General features: G+C 39.1%; 1 protein-coding gene across 1 annotated transcript in view; it reads left to right on the forward strand.

The window, feature by feature from the left end:
* The first annotated feature begins 3637 nt into the window (after positions 1-3637).
* The window catches only part of cadpsa (Ca2+-dependent activator protein for secretion a), a 163217-nt gene continuing 150105 nt past the window's right edge, over positions 3638-16749 (forward strand). The window contains exon 1 of the mRNA XM_041981494.1: positions 3638-4394. Coding sequence (XP_041837428.1) covers positions 4014-4394 — 381 coding nt within the window. The 5' untranslated portion in view covers positions 3638-4013. The remainder of the gene's footprint in view (positions 4395-16749) is intronic.

Below are 16749 nucleotides of genomic sequence, written 5' to 3' on the forward strand. Positions count from 1 at the left end.
TATTATCGCACTCACCCCACCCACCCATTAACGTCTTTTATTATTTACAAGTCCATTCTGTCCTGTGGTTTTGACACTCGACCAAACTTGGTAACAGTCCCTGTAGGCTGAAGATGACTTCTGCTTCTCCTGAGAAGGCCTTTCTCAGTCTCCACCACATGTGATCTTGGAGCATTGGCAGGCTCAAGAACTGCCCCAGCGATTTGGTCTGTGGTAATCCAAACTTTCTGTCTAGATGTGAGTTCTGGGAGATGTCTGGAGTGGTGGTGTGGAGTGGTTGAATTGTTTTGCCTTCTGACGGCTTCCTTCCTCATCCTTCTTGCAAAACATCCAGGGTTCTGACCTCTCTGTGCCTACTTGTCTAACATTACTCACTGTTTCTCTCACCCTGATCTTCCGTAGCTTCCCGCAGCCCTGCTGCTTCAGTTAAACGACAAGCTACAGCAAAATGCCTTTTTTTTCTGACATTTTCTACATTGGACATCTCTAGCTTAGCAGTCTCTCAGTAAGTTTTTATTCTTTCGACCAAACCGGCCACCCTCTTTTTCACCTGGCTTTAGTCCCTTTATGACTGTTGCCAAGTCAATTTCTTTTCTTTTATCCTATTTGTCCTTATGGCATCCATCATTGATATTTTGTCCTCTGCTGCTCTGCTAAGCTGAAGAGTTGTTGTTTCTTCACAGTTTCACTGCTTGACTTTTCGTAGCTTTTGTGAGTGTCAGCTCAGAGTTCATTTGTAGCTGTTCTGTGTCCTTTATTCCCACAACAATTCTGTCCCTTATGAGTTCCTCATTCAATAGTCCAAAGCCACAGTTTTCAGCAAGTTTGTGATTTTCAGCAATTTTGTGATAAATGTTTCTGCCCAAAAAACTGCACAAAAACTTCGTCCACTACTTAGGTGAACGTTATTGCACCTTAAACACCGCAGAGTCGTGCAGTTTGACCCTTCTGACACCATGTATAATGATGACCAGGTAGAGTCTGTTGAGAACTCTCTTTGCTCTGCTTTCTGCGGAGTCTCATGAGACCTTACAACATGCAAAGCATCATGGGAACAGTAGTATCACTGCATGCACGATGACAATTATATCCTAAAACCAGAAGACGTTTTATTCTCTCCCTCATAACTGATTTTTCATACTTCATTATTATTTTTTTGTTTAATTTGATTCTAGCCTGTTGTACATAATCTAATCTCCTATTAGATCATGCTTTTGTATATTTAACCAAATATTCAACATTCCCACAGTTCAAACACTGAGATTCAGTACATCTAATAAATTCAGACTTGTTTTCAGTCAGGTTGCTGCTTACAAAACTAGTCATCGCTCTGTCTTCAACGATTCTGACTAAAAGCAGGGAAAAGTCCATGAGTTTGGTCGTCCATCGTAAGTACTTCAAAAAGCTTCTTCACCCCTAAAATGTGGCAGTGAACGAGGCTAGATCTCTTCTCTCAATAATTTTATAAATCATAATAAAAAAAAATCCCAGGCTGATATTTGATAGAATGAACAGTTTCTCCTCCAGCTCAGCACGCTGTGTTACTTTCTGATGATGACTGTCACATATCGGGATTATGTATTAAGAAAGAATTTATTATTATTATTTTTTTTTTTTTTTAGATCAGGTGTGCAATCACATCTTATCTATACCTGTCTAAGGCACTTTATAGTTCTTATTACTTTTTTTATTGACTGCTGTGATGCATGTAATAATAGGAAACTTGCAATAATGGGGATAAATTCACATTATGTAATTTTAGATATTTATGTTGTGCTTTGTTTTAGATTATTGTTATAAATTACACCAGCCTGCCAAGAGACTACAGATTGAAATGATCCAACAGCTTAAATATGAAACATTTACTTCACCATTCATGAACGTGTACTGTCCCTATTTTAATAAACAAATAAATAAAAAAAAAATTCTCTATTCTGGGAAAATGAAAGCATGCTCCTTACAGATATTTCCTCCTCCTGTCTGGGACTCTCATCATTGCAAGGTTGTCTTCCATACTATTTTAAACACCCTCTACTAAAAAAACTTAATCTGGATCCCAGTTCTATTGGTAATTATTGGCCTATTTCAAATTTGCTATTTATTTGCAAATTATTTAAAAAAATGTAAAAAGTGAGTTCAGTTTTTTACTATGCAAATAATACATTTTTGACTGTTTTCAGTCTGGCTTTCAGAAGCAGAATTCCACTTAGACTGCTCTGTTGATGGTCTGCAATCCTCTTTTAATGGCTTCTGATGCATAGACTTTCTCTATAGACATTTTATTTGATTTCAGTTCAGCCTTTTTGACCACAACATTTCACTTAATTTACTCAAGGTTTTGGCTGGTGTCAGTGGCTCTGCAGTAGGCTGGTTTTCTTCTTACTTATCTGTCAGTAGTTTCTCTGTTATAACAAATAAGCTCACCTTTAACATTGCCTCCCTAACTTGTTGGGTTCCACAAGGTTCAGACCTAAGTCCCTTAATTATCAATTGTTTTGTACACATTGTAGCACTTTGTTTAACTTTGTTGTTTTTAAAGTGCATTATAAATAAAGTTCCAGTTGCAGTTATAATTTTCTTTCTACATGTTTGAGCTGGCATCATTCAATTTAAATGGAATTTCTTATATTGCTATGTGGATGACATTCAGATGTGTGTCTTTTAAGCCTCTAGATAGGCTGTCCATCCTGGCCAGTTCTCTAACTAGATCATAAAAGTCAGGCTCCTGCTTCTTTTTCTTCAACTACTAAGTCACACACACACACACACACACACACACACACACACACACACACACACACACACACACACACACACACACACACACACACATATATATATATATATTCATGTATTTGTGTCATTGCATTAAGGTTATTGTACTGTCCTGTTTACTTAAACAACCCAGAGAAGACATTTCTGGATCCTGTTCACATAGGAATTCTTCTTTGCATGACAGAACTTTAACCTGCATTTGTGGATTTCAGGGTGAACTGTGTTCACAGACAGGAACACTTCCAGAAATCACTGAGTCCATGCAGGGATTTCCAGAGAATCATGTCTGTTTTTAATGCAGTGCTATTTGAAAAATGCTCTTTCCCCAGTCATGTTACCTACCTGTTGCTAATTAACCTAATTAGTTGTCCAGTTCTCCTCTAGTTTTTTCTGAATTACTTTTCCAGCCTTTTGTTACATCTGTTCCAACTTTTTACAGATGTGATACAAATTCTAAATGACCTCATATTTTGCATGAAATGGTAAAATGTCTCAATTTCAACATCTATTGTTGATGTTCTACCGAGAATGAAATGTGGTTTGATGAGATTTGTAAGTCATTGTATTCTAATTTCATTTATATTTTACATCTAGTCCCAACGTTTCTGGATTTCAGGTTGTAACAGGAAGTAGGTCTACTTATATCTATCATTTTTTTAAGTTTTTGGATTTAAAACTGTGGCCAAGCTTTTATTATGAAAGATGCTCTCTTGGTTCCGTTCTCGTGCACCTGTCCTCTTTTGACTCAGCTGGATCATCAGGTGGTCGTTTATCTCTCGTGCACAGAGCCTGATGAAGTGCGCTCAGAGCAGCGCGGTGTCGGGTTTCAGCACCGCGGTCAGCTCCGAGCCTCCTGCAGCCTCCTCCTCCTCCTCCTCTTCCTCCTCCAGACAGCAGAGCGTCAGTACATCAGCGTTTCCTTCTGGGATTTTTTCCCTCCCTCTGCGACCCCTCCCTCTTTAAATGTGCTTTCTAGTTAAATCCCTCCTTTCTGTCACAGACAAGCAGAGTCGTACATGACGCAACCAACTCGACTCAACATTTTTATTTTTCCTGCTCAGTCTGTCGCGCGTGAAGGCAGTTTTGTTTGTTTTTCCTAAAAGACACGAGTGTGGCCACAGTAGATTTCGGACCAGCTGTTCCTACAGGTCTTTGGGTCCTTCCCTCTGAGGTTCTCTGAGGTCCCTCTGAAGCTGATCGGCATCGTTTCTCTGACTTTTTCTCTAACACCCAGCAGCATGTTGGATCCGTCTTCCAGCGAGGAGGAAGGGGATGAAATACTCGAGGTGGAGCGTAAAGAGGTGACGGCTCCGAAGAACCTCGGAGGAGCCCGACTGTCACCGGGCCGAGCCACCGAGAGCCACGGCGGTGGTCGGCTCCAGTCCCGGGGCCGAGGGAGCGGCGGCAGCAGCGGCGGCAGCGGCGGTGGCGGCGGCGGCCGACCCTCCAGCCCCAGCCCGTCGGTGGGAAGTGACAAAGAGAAAGAAGACCTGGAGAAAATGCAGAGAGAAGAAGAGGAGAGGAAGAAGAGACTGCAACTGTATGTGTTTGTGATGCGCTGCATCGCGTATCCTTTCAACGCCAAACAGCCCACTGACATGGCCAGGAGGCAGCAGAAGGTAAGATCAGAGAAGGAGGCGAGGAAAAAAGCAGCCAGAACACCCATCAAAGCTGTGATTTCAGCTTTCATTTGCAGCTTGTGGCCACATGACGCCAACTGTTGCTTCCAGTCGCGTCATGTCGCTGCTCGCTGTTTCCATTCAAATAATAATAATAAAAAAATCACATATTTATTTGACTACAAACTACGATCATCTAAAAACTAAAAGTTAAATAATAAAGGTTACAGGTAATGAGATCATATGTTTTCCTTTTTATTATTTTTTATCACTCAGCTCATCATCCTGGAATAATAATGACAGTGTTAAACTATGTCAGAAAAGGGTTAAACAGGTTTCAGAAGCAACACAAACTACAAAACCAGACTCTGTTGGCAACAAAAGGAGCGGCTGGAAGATGACAAGTGTGTGTGTGTGTGTGAGGGAAAGAGCACATGTTGTTCCCACCCACTGTAGTAGCTCTCAGATGTGAATTGTCTCTGATCTGCATCACTTTTCTCTTCTCCTCTTAGTTTCACGCAACAGGTGCAACGAGCAAAGCACAAAACAAGAGACAGCAGGTCTCTGTCACGGCAATCTCTGCCATTCTGGAAACATGTTGTCATGGAGTATAGGGGCTTCAATGTGTCATTTATCAATAAATGGGGTTTTATTTGTTGCCATGGGATCTGGGGGGGAGGTACCCCAGTGTTCGGTCATGGTACTGCAGGCTTTTCTGGATGCAGACACATATGGGGGGGTGGGGAATCAGATTTATTTATTTATTTATTTTTGTCTCAAATGGTAACACCAGAGGTTAAGTAAATGCATGTTTGCAGTCTGCAGAGTTGCAGATTGCTTCTCAGTATATTCTATTCTCATTGGAAACATTCATCTTTCCTAAGTGGTTTCACCACTTCCTCAGTGGAGACTTGAGATCTTAAGTATTAAAGCACCGAAAAGAAATCAGGAAATATGCAAAACTTTCTCTTGTAGCCTTTTCTATTTTTTCTTTTTTTACTTTTCTGAAAATGGACCTTTGATATACTTTATCATAACAACTGAATATTGACAGCCTCTAGTGGCTTCATGACCCTATTTAATCTGAGATAAGTAACTACGTGCAGCCCCATCAGTTGGCTGATTTACTAAAAAGGAATTCCTGTGAACCCTGAACAGGAAGAGCTTCAGGGGAAAGTGCAGATGTCTTTAGGCATCTGTACAACCCATCTTAAAACCACATAAAGTGAGACAGGCGAGTGGAAACTGTATATTGGAGTCCAGGAGCCTGAAATGTTTGGTACTGTGTGGATGTAGCAGTTTGCTTGTATAGTGACTGATGCAGACATGTGCATGTGGACGGTCACTGAGCTGCACCAACTTGTCACCATGTTTGATTTTCACACAGAAGCATTTTCATCAGATGTGTGTCAGCAGTAGGGATGTTATGCATCCTCAAACAGAGACTGATCACTCAAAAACTTCTTCCCGTTAACTTTCTACAAACTTTTATTTCTATTACTACATTTCTATTGCTATTATACCTCCACCTCCTCCATCAGTGTAAAAGTTCAGTGTATCAGATCTATATCAGAATGTATCTGTACTTTAAGAATCATATCTACATCTATTTAATGTTTTTTTTTTTTTTTTTTTCAGTTGGCCCAGCCACTTTTAAAAAAGCATTTTGAATCCTGGTTGACAAACAATGATGTTAATAGGAAGTCGACTTACTGGTTTAAATGGTTTTAAGCAGCCAGAGCTGCATGTGATAGGTTACAAAGGGATCTTTCTTGCAGGCTTTAAGATTCCACCTGCAGAGAATTCATTTAGCCAAACAGGCTGTACAATCATTAGGTCTACATGCTCTATGCACACAGTCTGTAAATTTATTCAAATCAATTGTTCTTCCTGCTTTGTCTGCAGCAGCTGTGGGTTTTTCTTTCAGCCTGAGAGCAACTCTGATTGGTCAAACAATGCCCCTTGTTTTACATGAGTATCCAGAGATAGAAAACGTGAGTCCAACAAGTCGACAACCAGTGCAGAGTTTCTGTTTAGTAAGATCTCCTGTTCTAGGGTTCATCATACCCAGAGATGTCCTGGATATGTGGATCCATATCCAGGTGCCTGGTCACAACAAAAGGAGACACACCACATTTTCAACTTGAGTAATTTTTTTTTAAGAATTTCATTTTCAGAAAATATTTGTTAATCCTACCATTCACTTGTCCTGACAAGCTAAAAAGTAGAGCTGTGACGCACCTTTTATCCACCAGATCACTGCAGTTAAATATGGGAGATGTTAAATAGCTTCTTTATGTTTGTTAGAAAGTTGTTCAATTTAATTTTAATTAAAAATCTAAGACATAGTTTTCTCTGCAAATCCAAGTTTCCTGCCTGAACTGCTGTTGTCTTGATGGATGGTAGCTTTCCTTTCTTTTCTTTTCTTTTGTTAAAAGGAAACAGACATTATAAATCAGTTGGAACAACAGCTCTTCCCCATTTTCTATGTGTTTTCTGTGTTTTTGCCCCTCAGAGGTTCTGCCACATCACATGCATCCCCTTTACGTCCTCAGCTTCCTTTATCGTTGCATCCATCTCCATCTGTGTTACCCATCACTCACGTGCATCCACTCACCTAATCATCCATCACCCCAGTACATTTGCTGCTAGTCTCATTATTCTGTACTGATTCACTGCTCCCCTACTCCTGCAGCACCGGCTGGAGAAGCAGCCTGATAAAAGAATAAAACTGAAACTGGTCTGTGGAAACAGGGATTTACCCAAAGATCAAAATGTTTCATGTTTGAATTTATCACCAGATTGAGGTGATATTGCTCAACGAGGCTGTCTATGCTGAAGTGAAACTGGTGTCACTGCTGAAGACTGTAATTTCGTCATGCCCAGCCACACAAAAACTGACTTTAGTCCCTTTTGCTTGAGTTATAATGTCAAATACACAGTCAGAATAACAACCAGTAAAAGAAACAAACCAGAGACCTCAGGTTTCATTTTTTAAATCGGTGCCTGCATGTCTGAACACATTAAGGTCCTGTTTACACGGCAACATTTCCAGGCAAAACCCCAATTTCTCCCTGTTGGATATTTCAAAAAAGCTGCATTTACTCAACCATGGATTGAAAACTACCTCCGCGCAGAGTGAAAATGCAAATTGGACTGAAAATCCACTTCATGTTTACACAGACAGGATTCACTTTAAAGGCCCATTTATGCTCCCTTACGTACGTAAATACGGACGTCTGTTTCAAATGTCATACGTCTCTGTCCTCATACTTCCATCTTTTATGTTGCCATGGCTGTCATGGAGTCAATTCCTCCACTAGTGGGCAGAGTTCACACCCACGATCCGACGTGAGTTTCAGATACCGGTTGGTGATGGTAGTGCATCGCTCTAATGTTGTTTCCTACTGCCCAACACACCCTAAACACACCATTGCCTTTCTTCACCAGTTTGTGTAATGTCTTCAGTTGCCATTGTTTTCATTCTTCTTTGAATTTTTTCTCCTTTCCTTCTTCTCTGGTTTGTTTCTTTTACTGGTTACATGTCAGTTATTCTGCTCAGCACTGACCCCATGATTTTTGGTGGTGTTAGTGACGACAGATAGCTAAGCTCCATGAAAACGGACCAAATTACGTACGTCACTGACACAGGAGACAGACGAAACTGTCCGTCTGGCTGTGTAACCATCTTCTACATCGAGCATAAATGGGCCTTAAGAGCGTTTCGAGAACCTGTTCTCAAATCTTTGCAGTTTTGTCCTCCCAAAACTTTGTAACCATGGAAGCGAGAGGCCAAAACTTAATAAACTTTTGTATTTTACTGTCTCAGTGTCATGTAAAAGGGTGTTTCAAGCCTCCTTCATACTCTGTGATTGAGGATTTTGAACATCATGACACAACAGTAATGCCAATCAAATTAAAATTCACAACAGATCAAGGTCTTTGTCTGGAATGTGAAAATTCTTCCCAGTTTGTGTAGACAGAGAAATCCCTACACAGCGGTCTAAGGCTAGGTTCACACTGCAGACTGAAGTGACCCAAATCTGATTTTTTTTGCCCCTATGTGACCTGTATCTGATCTTTTCATAACAGTCTGAACGACAGATCTGATTTTTTCAAATGTGACCCAGACCACCTGGATATGTGGTCCTAAATCCGATATGTGTCTGATCTTTTGCCATGCGACTTCAGTCTGAACAGCCAGGTCGCATTAATCCAACCTACACATCATACACAACATTGTTCATAAACTCCTTATTTGTAAAGGTGCTCACATCCCTCTTCCACCACTCCTGGCTGCAACTCCTTACCCACGTTTCTCTGTACAAACGTTGCTGCCACTACTCCACAAAATGCCATGCCCAAAAATCTGGCTCTCCTCTTTTGTAATCTCCTCCTAAAAACGATGCCATTGGAAATGTACTGGCTACAGTTGGACAATAACTTTAAAATTTCAACTTAATGCTCCAGTGTTACTGCAAACACAAAGATGTCACATGCACGCTCATAGTCACGTCGTCGTGTCTTCTAGGCATGCAGGACATTTTCGGTGCGCATAAGGATCAAACAGGAGATCAAATACAAGTACTATTTAATTGGAAATGTGAATGGAGTCTCAAAAAAACACACAGAAAAAAAAAAAAAAAAAAAATCCAAATTGAGCTTTATGCCCTGCAGTGTAAACCTAGCCTAACAGTCCTTCAGGTGAATTTGTTAGATGATGAAGTTATAAAATCGGGACTTTAACAGGAACAGTTTTAGAATGCTTTGTTAGTGAATGCAGGGTGCCGTGTATTCTTGACTGGTCACGTTTCCGTCATAATTTCAGATTTTTTTCTGCTCCCATCTGCACTAAATTATGTTGATGGAAGTTTTTTCTGGGGATTTTGGTAGTAACAATAAACAATATAAGTGTGCACAGAGAGTCTGACATGAGCACAAAACAGTAAATGTTGCTCAGCTACTGTTATGTCACATCAGTAAATTACTGTTTAATTTCAGTAATGATTGTTTAGTTTCCAGTCACATGCAGTAATTACCCTCCACCCAACAGTTTCCATTGTTTGTCCAAATCACAGCATCCTATTTTCATTTGTTTCTGTCAAAATGAGTCTTTGTGCTCCCACTCTGAGCTTGTTCAGCTGAGAAAATCTCACACATGATTACATGAGTTCTGAATTCTTATGGGAAATCTCAGTGTGACTCAGTGTGAAATAGTTTATTCACACATATAGAGATATAAAGCATATACAGTGGACAGTTTTTACAATGAGAGTAGGGTAAAAGGGTCACCCCAAGGAAGATTCTTAAAGGTTAAAAGATGGGGCCCAGTTTTATACAGATAAAGTGGAAAGTACACAGAATATGGATTGGTTATTCTTTTCTTATAACAATATACACATACAACAGGCAGACAAGAAATCATCCCACCATTCTGATTACATTAGATTAATAGCTAAGCTTTAGGAGATTGTAATGATGAAAAAGGGTTCTGGTATAGAATTATACTTAGACCACAATAATGCATGTAAGTTGTTTCATTATATAATAAAACAATAATGTAATGAGGTTCACATATTATTTTATAAAGGGTGAGAAGTGTAGAGAGTGGAAAAAGAAATCTTAATGAATAAAGTGGAATATTTACAGATTTCTTTTAAAATAACATCAATATGACATTTTAAATTAAGAAAATTTGTCCAGAACCTTTGTATAGCTGACTTTTGTAATTTCCTGACTATTCATTTTGGGACAATTTTTTTTTTTTTTTTACAACAGTTATTTTTTTCATTAGAATGAAAAATAATTGTTTTCCTGACATTAAGAGATAGTTTGTTGCACCAAAACCAACAAAACAAGTTTGTGTCATCAAACAAAATAGTTAGCAAAAATGTCAGCAAAAATAGTTTAATGCAGACGAGGAATTAACAAGGTTACCACACAAAGTGAATAGAAGTTAGTAGAACCTAAACTAGAACACTGGTGGACCCCATGATTGATGAATTTATATGATGATTTGTGGATGTTTACATAAACATATACGTGTCTTAAAAACAGATAACCACTAAGCCTTATCAATAGCTCATTTATTTTATTCTCACTTTTTTTTGTTTTGTTTTAGAAAAATGTAAAAAAAAAAAAAAGAAAAAATAAAGAAAGAAAATCCCTTTTTCCCCAAAAAAGTTCTTGATACTCCCATTTTAGTATAGTGTTACTAATATAATTTTAGTATAATATCAATTTATTTCAACCTACTTTTAAACCTTAAATGACTATAAACAATTATTAATGATTAAACTCAGACTGATCACCTTTCAGGTCACACAACCCCCTTGCTGTGTAAAACTCTTTTTACAGAAACCTTTACAATCCTCACATCCCAGTACTGAAGCTAAATAAGCTAAAGTTACCAATGACCTCATTGGTCTGGGACTCTAACCAGAGTTAGTCATGGTGTTCCACAGGGTTCTGGTCTGGGACTCTTACCAGAGTTGGTCATGGTGTTCCACAGGGTTCTGGTCTGGGACTCTTACCAGAGTTGGTCATGGTGTTCCACAGGGTTCTGGTCTGGGACTCTAACCAGAGTTAGTCATGGTGTTCCACAGGGTTCTGGTCTGGGACTCTTACCAGAGTTAGTCATGGTGTTCCACAGGGTTCTGGTCTGGGACGCTTACCAGAGTTGGTCATGGTGTTCCACAGGGTTCTGGTCTGGGACGCTTACCAGAGTTGGTCATGGTGTTTCACAGGGTTCTGGTCTGGGACTCTAACCAGAGTTAGTCATGGTGTTCCACAGGAAACACGATCAGGAAATGTGTTGGACACTTTCGTTGTTATACTTACGACACCCAAACAATTATCTACTTGTGACACCAGCTCTCTTAGCAACATAATAGTGAAAGTGATCTTTTTAATGATGAAAATGTGATTAAGAATAGTGTTATCATAAATCACTCATTGCAGATTTATCATATAGTCTCTGAATAAACACTACATTTTGTGGCTATATTATAAACCTCCTAAACAGGATATAAATGACTGGAAATACTCCTTAGATCACCACAGCGATCCATCAGAATTTACCCCACAGAGCGGATGATATAAGCAGTAGTTCTTGGGGGCGCCGTAGATCTAGTGAAGTTTTAAAGGTTAAACATAGCAGTTCAACTAGTGATATATTAACAATTCATTTCACAAAAAGCTTTAAGTGATCACAATAATTGAAGACGTTTTTCCGACTACATTTCTTCCTGAAAGATGATTGTTCCCTACATTCCAACCAGGACCCACCTGAATTTCCTACATGGTTGTTTAAGAAACAAGAACCTACTCACGCCATCAGTTAGGGTTAAACAACTTGTTGCAGCTGAAACATCCACGCAAGAATCCTCCAATGGAAGACTTACCTATTTGCTTAGTCAAATCCAGGTAAAGTGTTTTATTTTTTGATGGGCAGTAGATACCTGTGCTTTCAAAGACAACATGCACACTGAAGTATTTAGCAGATGAAGTCAGAAAGATGTTTGTGAAAAAAATAAAGAAGCAAGTATGAACTGCTAAGTTTCTGCAGTGGAATGTGGCTTCTTTTGTGTAATGGTGTTTTTTATAGAGGTTTTGGTGAAAATTTCTTCTTTTACTTTTTTTTAAATCAACATGTGGAAAAGTCCACTTGTGAAAATATTAGTATGTGTGTGTGAATGTGTGCATGTGTATAGACACTCCTTCTGTTCGAGCTGCTTCATTAAACTTGGCTTGTTTTTTCAGTTTCAGCTTCCATTCAGTCACACTCGCTGCACATCGCTTTTATGTCTGGCTGGGTGTACATCATTACCACAGCGATGTGCCAAGATGGCAGAGCGTGCACACAAACACATCACAGCCTGAATGCATGTAGACTCCCAGAGTAATGAGCTGTGTGACCTACAGTTTCTTTGCATCATAAACTGTATTTACTTTTTAAGCATTCAGAGCATTAACACGAGTTCTTATTTTGTTTATATTGTTTTCTCTCATTTTCTTCTGTAATTGTTTTTATTTGACATGTTTTTCCACTTCTAATCAGGCCCTGGGGAATTAGCATGCCCAGGTGAGACACACAACTGAACAACACAATTGGGCCATCTGTCTGCTCATTTTCTGCACCACAATAAGTATCTGATTAATCCACTTCTCGCTTCTCTCCTGCCCTGCAGCTCTACACCTCTTTCACTTTCAATCCCGTTTTTGTCATTTTTACAAATCATTGTGAGCTTAAAGAGAAATTAGCACATCAAAGTGTCTTTTCAAGTATTGAGGAGAATATTAAAAAATGAATAAAATGTATCAAGGCCATCAGCGACTCCAGAGGTTGCATTGTAAGTGAGATCAATGCTTTCAAGTGAGTGTGTAGAAAGTGAGTTTACTAGAGCCCACTCAGGCTGGAGGCTGCAGCTGCTACAACCATGACCCACCTGAATCTGAGCCAAGCTGGTCTCCATCATGATACTCTGTTGCTTTTCTGTAATGAGGCTCTTCTACTTTAGACAAATAACATAACACATTTCATTCTTTTCTTTGGACTTGTTACACCCAGATTTTCCAAAGCTCTTCTTTTTGCTTTATTCATTTATTTTTTTATGATCCAAATTTGAACTTTCTTAGATCTCCAGCTCCCCCGAGCACCATTGGTTATAACATCAGCAACCTTTTCTCAGGAACGGTAATGTGTAATTCTGTGAGGTAAATTGTGATGGATAGTTTACACTTTAGGTGATCTATGGAGGTTTTACAGGCATTTAAATTCTACCCAGGAGATTTGAAAAAATAGCCGAAAAATGTAGTTTTTATTTAAAGACTATATGGAAAATCCACAATGAATTATCTATAATAACACTATTATTTATTTATAAAAAGGATCACTACCACACTTTCACTAACATACCTTTATTCTGACCTGGAACTGATGATGAAACCACTTCCTGTCAAGCTTTCCCCCAATCAGAGAGCTTAAAATGACAGCAATGTCCAATCAGAAGCAGCCAAGGATCAACAAGTGAGCAGAAAGTTCTAAAATCCAAGAAGATGTTTGTGATGCACGATGGCGCCAAAAACCAGTAGAGTTGGAGTTGGTTTTAAGAAGATAGTAGGTAAATAGTAGCATAAATAAATGTAAATAGCAAAAAAAAAAAAAAAAAAAAAAAAAAAGTTTCTGTTGTGGGTTTGTTTCAGTGTTTTTTCTCCTGAAAGTCAAGACCTGAGAGAATGATATGTAGATGAGTAAAGGCTTGGTCACTGCTGATCTGTGTGTTATTCCCACAAAGGACTGTCAGTTATAAATTCTGTTTTTTGTTGTGGTTGGTCGTTATGCTGCTATATCTATTGATACATTCATTTTACATCATTTTAGCCTCATAACTGACGCTGTCCTGAAAACATAATGTCTCGATGTTGACTGGGATTAAAAGGGTGGAGCTTCTGCATGTATTTTGTATTAAATTAAGCAGGCAGACCAAAAAATAGCAAAATGGTTGCCGTTTAAGGGTTAAGGACTGCAAGACTGATTGTCAGAGAATCTGTGAGAGTTAAATATTAAACACTAAGATAAGGCACTATGTGTGGCAGAGTCTGGCAGGAAAGCAGGGTCAGATAAGCAACAGGCACTGATGAGGAAATTAAATTCAAATTTACCAGCTGAAGAAAATCAAGGAGAAACCACTTCTGTTAATACACAAACACAGAAAACAGGGGGTGACGGGGGGAAAACTGGAGTCTTTTTCAAACAGTAATGTTATTTACAGATTAAACAGAGGAGGATTAGCTCTACATCGATGTGTGCTTAGACTGAAGAAGTTGAGAATCACATCATTGATGAAGTCATGGATCAGGCATCCTGTTGTTTAGCTGGTTGGGTGGCACCTGCACAACTTTTCCCAACATGATTGGTCAAAGTGAAAAGAGCTTAAAATACAACTGAAGCACAAGTGTAATATAGTCCAGCAGTGCAAACTGTGTGAAGGGATGGAGACATATACTAGAAAGACTAGCAGAACCACAGTAAAAACTCTCACATGGATAACATGCTTTTAGTTTTATTCTTCTTTCGGGCAACCAATGGTCTTTAATTGAAAGTTCTTGACAGGAAGCGAGGTAGACGTGTAGCCAACAGCCACAGGCCAGGACTCAAACCCAGGCATACTGATTCGAGGAGCTTCAGTCTCTAAGCACCAGTTTTGGAACCCAACGATTCTTTTTTTTAAGTGAGCAGAGAACGTCTGTAAAGAGATATGGCAGACACACCAAAATCAACAATTTAGTGACAAAGAATTGAACAACATCCTGCATAATGTGATGAAAAAAATAAAAAAATAATTAAATAAATAAACTAATGAGATTAATACAATTAAAACTTTTGAATCAGTCTAGTGGGTCATGGCAGATCTATGCAGTGGAACCGAAATGGGGTCCAACATGTTGGAGATGCAGGGAGGCATCAGATACTCTTATTCACATGTTATGGACCTAATCTGGGGGCTGAAGAACTGAAAATGTTGAGCTAATTGTACTTTAAGCTATCCCATTTTGGTAGGTGTATCAGTGTATCAGGGAGGACTGCCCATCATGTTTGCCCTGAAACTCCTAATCTGGAATTACAAGTCAGTAGATCCCCCTCCACCATCTGTATGGCACACTCAGGCAGCCTGTGGAGAAGTGGCAGATTGATGAACCAGTAAGACAACAAACAGGGGAAGTGTCCTAACTTTACAGACTTAACATTACTGGACCATGACATCTACTGGGTCATTCACCATAATGATCTAAGAAGATCTTTCCTCTACCTATAATGGTCAACCTGGTCAGCCATGACAGGAGAACTGTTCTTTTTAAGGGTCAAATTTAGATAATTTCAGTCTGACATAAGAGGGGTGATGTTGCTTCTAACCCCGTACCCAGATCTTAACTCTGAAATCTGAACTTACGTGACTCTGCAGTATATCATCTGTATAGCTGTGAGGATCTTTTCATTTCTTCATGACTGAATTTGTGATTTGTTAAAGCATCTGTGGCAGGAACCACTGCTGGTTTTCTGCATTGATCTGAGAGCTGATGCAGATTTTCTCGTTCTCCTTCATTTCATAGGATCACATGGTCCAAAAAACAGTGATGCTGTCCAACATGAATTCCACATAAATGTTCTAACATTCTAGATTTAGCTTTAGGGCCAGTTCTAGGCTGGCAGGTGCCCTGGGCAAACAGGAGTTTTCACTACAGAAGAGCTTTTTACTTAATTCCATGAGATTATTTCTCTTATCTTTATTCAGACAGAAGCAAGATCATCAGCTCCTCCCCTGAGTCTGAGCTTTGTAAAGACTTCTCTGTTATCACACAAACTAATTCTCACCTGCAAAAGGTTACGATGAGAAAACCTGTCTGGATGTTACCGTCAAGAATTTATGTGTGTTTACATGCGCTGTAGAAACTGCTCAGTAGTGTGTGCATAATTCATGACAACAGCATGTAGGCTGCTAATAATGATGAAAGCCTTGTCAGTTGGCCTGTTGTTTTCATGAGGAAACACACACCCACACGATTGGTCACACACACAGCTCACACACATGAGCATGCGCCACACGCTACGGTGCATGGTGGTCTGTTAACACGTTCGTTTATAAAAAGCAGTGTGTTGTGTAATTAGGCTGGGCTGAGTCAGTGTACCTACTGTAATCTTTAATATGATGCTTGTTATCACAGCCTGCAGGGAAGCACAGCTGGCAGTGGGATTAGTCCAGAACCGGCTATGAATATTTCTGCTGCTCTCAACATACCTGCTCTAAAAGAGACATAATTGTGTTTGGTCTATAGTTTCTATGAATGTGATATATATACTGTATAAATGCATTTTATTATTAACGTGCTTTTTAAGTCATAAATATGTTGTCAGTGAGTATATCAGTAAATATCAGCAACTTCCAAAAATATCCCATCTTGTAACATAATTCCCTGTCATGACCGGAGACTTTTTCAGCTTTTAATGTTTAGGGACCTGATATTACATGATGTTCTGTATTTATTTATTTATATGGTGTATGTGGTAGATTGGAGGAACGAAGATAGAAAGAAGATCCTGGTGTGGAAACAGGGATGGGCGTGGCAGGTGTAGGTTACATGACAATCATGTAGTTTTTATCCATGATGGACAAACCTGAATAAAATATTGGATCACCTATGGTTAGCTAAATTCAAGCAGCCTTTCCCAGACCTTGAAGGTGCAACATGCAACAAAATCTTAATGACAGAATAATGCTGTATATTATTCAAAACTGCGTTTCAAATCACTTCACTATAATAACTGTTATACTTTTATTCTCTTAAAATGAACCAT

This window comes from Melanotaenia boesemani, chromosome 3 (assembly GCF_017639745.1).
Source record: "Melanotaenia boesemani isolate fMelBoe1 chromosome 3, fMelBoe1.pri, whole genome shotgun sequence".
Lineage (NCBI taxonomy): Eukaryota > Metazoa > Chordata > Actinopteri > Atheriniformes > Melanotaeniidae > Melanotaenia > Melanotaenia boesemani.